Source organism: Phytophthora infestans, genomic scaffold (assembly GCF_000142945.1).
Source record: "Phytophthora infestans T30-4 supercont1.2 genomic scaffold, whole genome shotgun sequence".
Taxonomy (NCBI): domain Eukaryota; phylum Oomycota; class Peronosporomycetes; order Peronosporales; family Peronosporaceae; genus Phytophthora; species Phytophthora infestans.
In genome coordinates, this window is record NW_003303757.1 from 2034404 (window position 1) to 2040762 (window position 6359).

The window sequence follows — 6359 nt, forward strand, 5'->3', positions numbered from 1 at the left end:
TAGGTCGCCAAAACTCGTGATGCAGGATGCACGAAGGCGACATATATCTCCTCCACGTGATGTACGTTCAAGTGCCACTGCGAAAGCAGCACTGCGAACTCGACCGCACGTCCGAAGAGAGACTTCGATTTATGCACCCACTCCAACGTCGATAATCGTGTATAGACCGGTAGCGTCTTTCCTACCAGCTGGACGTAGCAGATCTTCAACAGCAATAGTAACGCCAGAGCTTCTTTCTCGGCTGGATGGTAGTTCATCTAGGATTCCTTGAGCACACGGCCGAGGATTCGTACGGGGTGTAACTTGCCTTCGTGTTCTGGTATAAGCGTTGTGCTCACCGCCCATTCATTCGCAAAGAGCATGACATGAACCTCGTTCGACCGATCGAAGTGCCTGAGGATGGGTGCATGTGCAACACTCGCTTTCAATTTCTCGAAGGAACGACGTGCCACTAAAATCCCGCTTTCAGCAACAAAGTCTTCATCCTTCAGCTGGTACAGCGCCGCACCGTAGACAGCAAAGTCTTGGATGCTACCCGGCGAACGTCCTCTCGACCGCGCTGCTCTACCATCTCCACTGCGTGCTCCCACTGTGCTGACTGGTGTGAAAGCCGCGTCTCCATTTCTGCAGCTTCTCGCTCCCTGTCAGCACTAAGTTGTTCGTGTCTTTGAAGTGCGAGGTTTTGTGTCTTCCCCACAACATCATCTTGAATACGGCTGTGTAAAGGCATGCTTCCGTTCTGAATTTGCTCTGCGAGACGCCGCTCGGACTCTGCTCGACTTTTTCAACGTGCTCGTGTGTGTAGCTGAGTAACTGCTGAGAGCGCATGTCCAGCACGAGGCCTTGCTCGTCAAGGCGTCACCTTCGCTCGTTCTCCAAATTATCTCTCTGAATAATGCTCTGCATTGCTACCACTTCTTCCTGAACCATTAACCTTTCATCTGCTTTCATTCACTGCGACGGCCCGGTATCGCCAAATTATGGGTTCCATCATAAGGGAATCATCAGTTTAGGGCCGCGAACCAGTTTAGGGCCGCATAAGTTACTGCCAATCATATACAGTACTCCATTGAACTTGGAAACTATTGGTTATAATAAGCTAAGTACGAATACCTTTAAAAATTTAATATGCAAAAGGGGTGAGCTCTTGGCGCCATTTTTTGTTCAGCTCCGGTTCCTGAGGTCGCGGCGCAAACCAAGATACTTGAGAGGACATGCTTCCGCCCAACGCCACCCACCTATTGCAGCCTCTGGAAATTGCAGTTAATGCGACACTAAAAGTGAAACTCTGCAATCTGATAAAGGAGGTTGTTGACGAGGACGATGAGGGCTGTTATTCGATTGACAAACCCAACGCAATAAAGCCTGCAAATATGGCTTGGGCCACCAGCAGCAGAACACGTACTAAGTCGCGCAGGAAATCTGCAGTCGCCACCGAAGGCAAAGGCGATGGAGTCCCTCAAGAGACGAGCGCAGCCCTACATATTGTCAATTCCGTCGTAGTGTAGCTAATCAACAAAAAGGTTAGTTGCAATCTTTACACTATGTTTTAGAATTGATAACTTGCCTTTCAGTGCGGAGAATTAACGGCAACGAGTAGACTCGAACCCGCGACACCCTGCTCCCATAATGGGCCCTCAATAAGCTAGCCGTCTAAACGACTGAGCTGTCAGCACTTGACGTTTCTGATTTTGTTTTGGTAATGACAGACGTTTGATTATTCTTGCATAATTATGTATCCTCCATAATTTTATCAAGACACAAAAACATAAAAAGAAAGAATGATCTAACCCTATGCTTGAATGGGCTTTGAAATTTTCACCAGCTGAACATTTTAATACTGAAGTTAAGGTTAAATGCGGCCCTGAACTGATACGACAAAAATTTCTGCTGCCGTGTCCTGAACGATCAATGCTATTGGTCATTGGCCGCAAAAAATACGATAAAAAAATTAAGATTACAAGTTTTCGGACACTGTCTCGCTTCGTGTCCCTGTGCAAATAGTTGCCGAGTTATGTGACTTTCTTTCAGGGCGGCCCTAAATTGATGATTTCCCTTACCAACTTGATTTGCTTCAGCACGTGCTCCTGCTGGCTGCGCAGCTACGCCAGTCTGCTCGTTGTGTGGCACTATACAAAAGTCTGGATTCAGCATTCTGCTGAAGGCCGGTACAGCGAATGTGACTCTCCGCGAAAAGCGCGTACCTAAGGCGAACGTAAGTACTGTTCCTTTAACAGCCAATAAAAGCTACTTAAAACAAAGTGTAAGTTCGTTTCTCCCGGGTAAGTTACTATTCTCTTTCCTTCAACCCGTTTAAGTCAAAGGGCGGGGAAGTCAAAAACCACATGAGCGCGTATTCACGAGGTGAAACTGTTCGCCCGTTTCACTGAGTTCATCCGAGCCGTGGTGCCCAAACTCGTAAAATTGACTGAGCTACAGCCATAAATATGGGTGGTCGATTTAACCTGGCGCGGAGTGTAGTGTACTTCTGGCGGGGAATTGCAGTCAATAGCTGTTGGACCAGCTGCAAGCGCAAGCAGAGAGCCCTAACCCATTCTGAAGCACAGGACACCGTTCGACAACTTGTTCAGGTAGAGTTCTCTACCTGAACAAGGGCCTTAGTGGTTCGGGATTTCGCCACGGCAGTTCTACATGTATTAATAGCAAGTATTAATATCTAATGAGCGAGCAACTGGTGGGAGCATTACTCGTCGGCAGGCATGGCGGGCTCCTTGTCCGCCAGCTTAAGCTGCTTACGCACGCGCATCTTAAAGTCGGAAATCTCACCCTGGTACACCTTAATAGACTGGTTTTCCACCAGCCAAATCTCCTTGGCAACCTGGGAAATCAATCGCATGTCGTGGCTAACCAGCAACATTCCACCACTGAAGTTGTTAATGGCACGAGCCAGGGCATCGATTGACTCCATGTCCAAGTGGTTCGTAGGCTCATCAAGCAGCAGCATGTGAGCGTTCTGCTGCGCCATATAAGCGAACACGACACGACTCTTCTGACCGTCAGACAACTGGCCCATAATTTGTGTCTGCACCTCACCCAGTGATGCCGTATCGGCCCAAGTAGCTTCGCACCTCCTCAACCGACTTGGTCTGGAAAAGCGAGCGGAAATACTCGAGTGGTGTCTTAGACAGATCCAGCACATCGACGAAGTGCTGGCTGAAACGAGCAATACGCAGCTTGCTGTGTGGTCGGACGTTGCCTGCAACAGGCACCAGGTCTCCTGTGATCAACTTTAGCAGCGTGGTCTTACCCGTACCGTTTGCACCAACAAGGGCGACACGCGAGTCCAAATCCAGACCCATCTCGACGCCAGAGTACAGCAGAGGGCAGTTCGGGTAACCGAACGCCACATTCTGAAACATAAGCACCGGAGGTGGCAGCGGTTCTGGGTTGGGAAACTTGAAGTCGCCAATCGACTCCTTCTCGACCTTCTCCGTAAGACCATCACGCACCATCTTGGCCAGCGTCTTCTCCTTACTCTGGGCTTGACGGGCGAGTTTGGCGGAACCGTGACCAAACTTGGCAATGTACTCCTTCATGTGCTTGATCTGGTCTTGCTCCCAGTTGTAACGCTTCATCTGGTTCTCCTCCTTCTCGGCTTTCGTACGCACGTACGTGTCGTAGTTACCAGCGTAGTACTCGAGCTTTTTGTTGGTAAGGTCAATGATATTCGTGCAGACCTCGTTCATGAACTCCTGCGAGTGCGAAATCATGAGCAGAATCTTCTTCCACTTGGACAAATAGTCTTCAAGCCAGACGACGGCCTCCATGTCCAAGTGATTGGTTGGCTCATCGAGGAGCAGCAGCGTCGGTTGAATGAACAGAGCACGAGCCAGCGCAATACGCATCCGCCAACCACCAGAAAATTCCTTGGTCTTCTTGTTCATCATGGCGTCCGAAAACGTCAGACCAGCAAGGATCTGGCGAGCACGGACCTCGGCAGTGGCGGCATCCATGTCGTCGAGACGCTCGTACAGATCCGTGAGGCGGTCCGAGATAGCCTCGCTGTCTTCCTCGCTTAGAGAATCGTCGGTCATCTGCTCCGAGAGCTCGTCAGCCTCGGCCTGGAGCTTGTTACGCTCCTTGTCGACGGACAGTACCGCCTCGAGTGCTGTCATGTCGCTGGCTTCAATCTCGTGCTTCAGATGATATATGTCGATGCTCTCCGGGATGGGGATTCCACGCGCGCCAAGCACATTCATAAAGGTGGACTTACCAGAACCGTTGCGGCCGATGAGTCCGTAGCGGCGACCGTAGTTTAGCGAAATGTCGCACTCCTCCATGAGTACCTTACCGAAGTAAGTGATGCTGAAGTTGAGCACGTTAATGTCCTTAAAGTTTTTGTGAACAGAGCGAACGTTGTGCGAGCAAGTTGCGATGATGCCTTCCTCAGCGAGGCGGTCAGCTTGTGACATGTTCTCGAGCGCCTCAGCCTTCTCGGCGGCCTTCTTCTCCTCAGCCGCCTTCTTGCGCGACTCTTTTTTTCCCTTCCGCTCTCTCTTCACACGTGGTTCCTTCTTCTCACGAGCCATGGTTGCGGTAGTTTGTTGCTCTTACGAAGAAGCTGTGCGCAAAACCACCAATACCGAAGTGAGGCGAGCACAATGCGTGGCACGATAAAACCTCGGAATGAATAAAACCTCGAAATGAAATAAAACCTGTAGAGATTGTAAGAAATAGTATTTATGAACTCGTTTGGGTTTACAGAACTAATGGCAAGTCTTGCCGCTACAGCTCATACCCTGCTCAAGACACTCTACCCCTTCCATATTTGATACCAAGAAACGATTGGCTGTCCAATCGCGTGACGCGACGGACGTCGCTACAAAGTGCGTGGCTCCCAGAATCTGGGCCAGATCATACTACAGTATTACTCGACAGGATATTCGTTGTTTTTGTGCGACTGCAATCGTTAACTTGTAAGCCAGAAACCAGCGCTACGACGATGCCACCGGCAGGCCGAATTCGTCGGTGGCGCGAGCCGTCCTGCCGGTGTCTATCGTACCCGACGGCGCATGAGGCAACTCGTGGTGCGTCGGCGCAAGGTAGGTTGGCGCTGCTTCTGCATCCTCTCCAAGTGCCTCCTCCTCAGCCCACTCTTCTTCCAGCCCTTCCAGTTCCGCTTCAAGTTCATCTTCATCGATATCATCACCGATCCTGGAGGACGAAGTGACTATTGTTAGATAAAACTTCGTCGTAGAAAACCCGCGTTGTATACGTACCCGTACGAGCGGCCTATTATCTCTTGAATTTCGTCCATGTCCTCCATGAGGTCGGCCATGTCGTCTTGTACATCCTGAATTGATCAAAACACAAAAACTATGTGAGAAAATCCAACAGAAAGCTATGTATCCTCTTCAACCCGCCTCAAGCTCTGAAATGTCGACTTTCTGGGTCTCTGCCTTCAGCTGCACTGCCGCACTCTTCATGGCAGCCACCGTAGATATCGTGTCCCTTGATGTATCGATGGCGAATACTGCCTGTGAATCAATAACAAGCATGACAAAATCAGAGGCTATTTTTAATAACCCAGTATTGCCTGTGTTCCACAAGTTACTCGTCCATGTACCTGATCAATATTAAAAGATTGAGCTTGCAGCTTGCCGCGCTGTGCTTCGAACATCTTCTTACGCTTGAGTGTCTGCATAGCTCGCTGCTTGATTGAATTTACTGCTGGGCCCCGTGTCTTCTTCATCTGCTCGCGATACTTGCGGAGCTCCTGGTCCAGCTTCTCGACCTGCGTCACCAAATCAGCCAGTGTTCACTGTGTCTCCTGTGCAACCGTGTAACCAGGGCAACAGCCACGCACCTTCATGTCTAAGTCGGTGACCCGGGCGTCCACCTTACCCCCCACATCGGAGATATTAATGGGCGGCGCCTCGAGCTTCTTCTTGCCGAAAATGCGATTCATCTTAGATGGGTGCAATACCGGTATGCTGGTAAATCTATCGAAGTACTAAGAAGTATTAATACTTCTTGAAGAAGCATACTGAGTATAATATCAGTATATCGAAATGATTGTGCCCGACAAAAAACCCAGTTTTTTAAGAACTGAATTGACTTGAGAAAACGTAAGATGACCTGGCGGATGATTCAATATCTCCCCGTGATTGGTTGATAATGAATTTAATTACCACAGTACAATGTTCAAGTTGCTCCTTTGAGCTTGCGTCTACCGGGGAATACGGTGTACGTGAGCGCTCAGCCGTCCTTCACATCATATAAAGCACCGTGATGCAGCACCGCGACCTTCCTGAGCGTTCATTCGACAAGCAGGTCTGTAGTGTGAAGTGTGGAGGAAGAGCCAGGACTGCGTCCAGCTCAAACCTGAGGCTCAGGTG

General features: G+C 49.7%; 2 protein-coding genes across 2 annotated transcripts; both read right to left on the reverse strand.

Annotated features, from left to right (window-relative positions):
* Nucleotides 1–2704: 2704 nt before the first annotated feature.
* Nucleotides 2705–4599, reverse strand: PITG_01498 (ATP-binding cassette sub-family F member 2; the record flags this gene model as incomplete). The annotated part of the gene is made up of 2 exons (XM_002908113.1): nt 2705–3049; nt 3099–4599. The coding sequence occupies 2 exons, from the start codon at nt 4548–4550 to the stop codon at nt 2705–2707; spliced, it is 1797 nt and encodes a 598-aa protein (XP_002908159.1).
* A 289-nt stretch (nt 4600–4888) lies between these two features.
* PITG_01499 (charged multivesicular body protein 5, putative) lies at nt 4889–5942 on the reverse strand (the record flags this gene model as incomplete). Its single annotated transcript, XM_002908114.1, has 5 exons — nt 4889–5175; nt 5241–5304; nt 5381–5498; nt 5588–5755; nt 5828–5942. The coding sequence occupies 5 exons, from the start codon at nt 5927–5929 to the stop codon at nt 4956–4958; spliced, it is 672 nt and encodes a 223-aa protein (XP_002908160.1).
* Nucleotides 5943–6359: the final 417 nt, after the last annotated feature.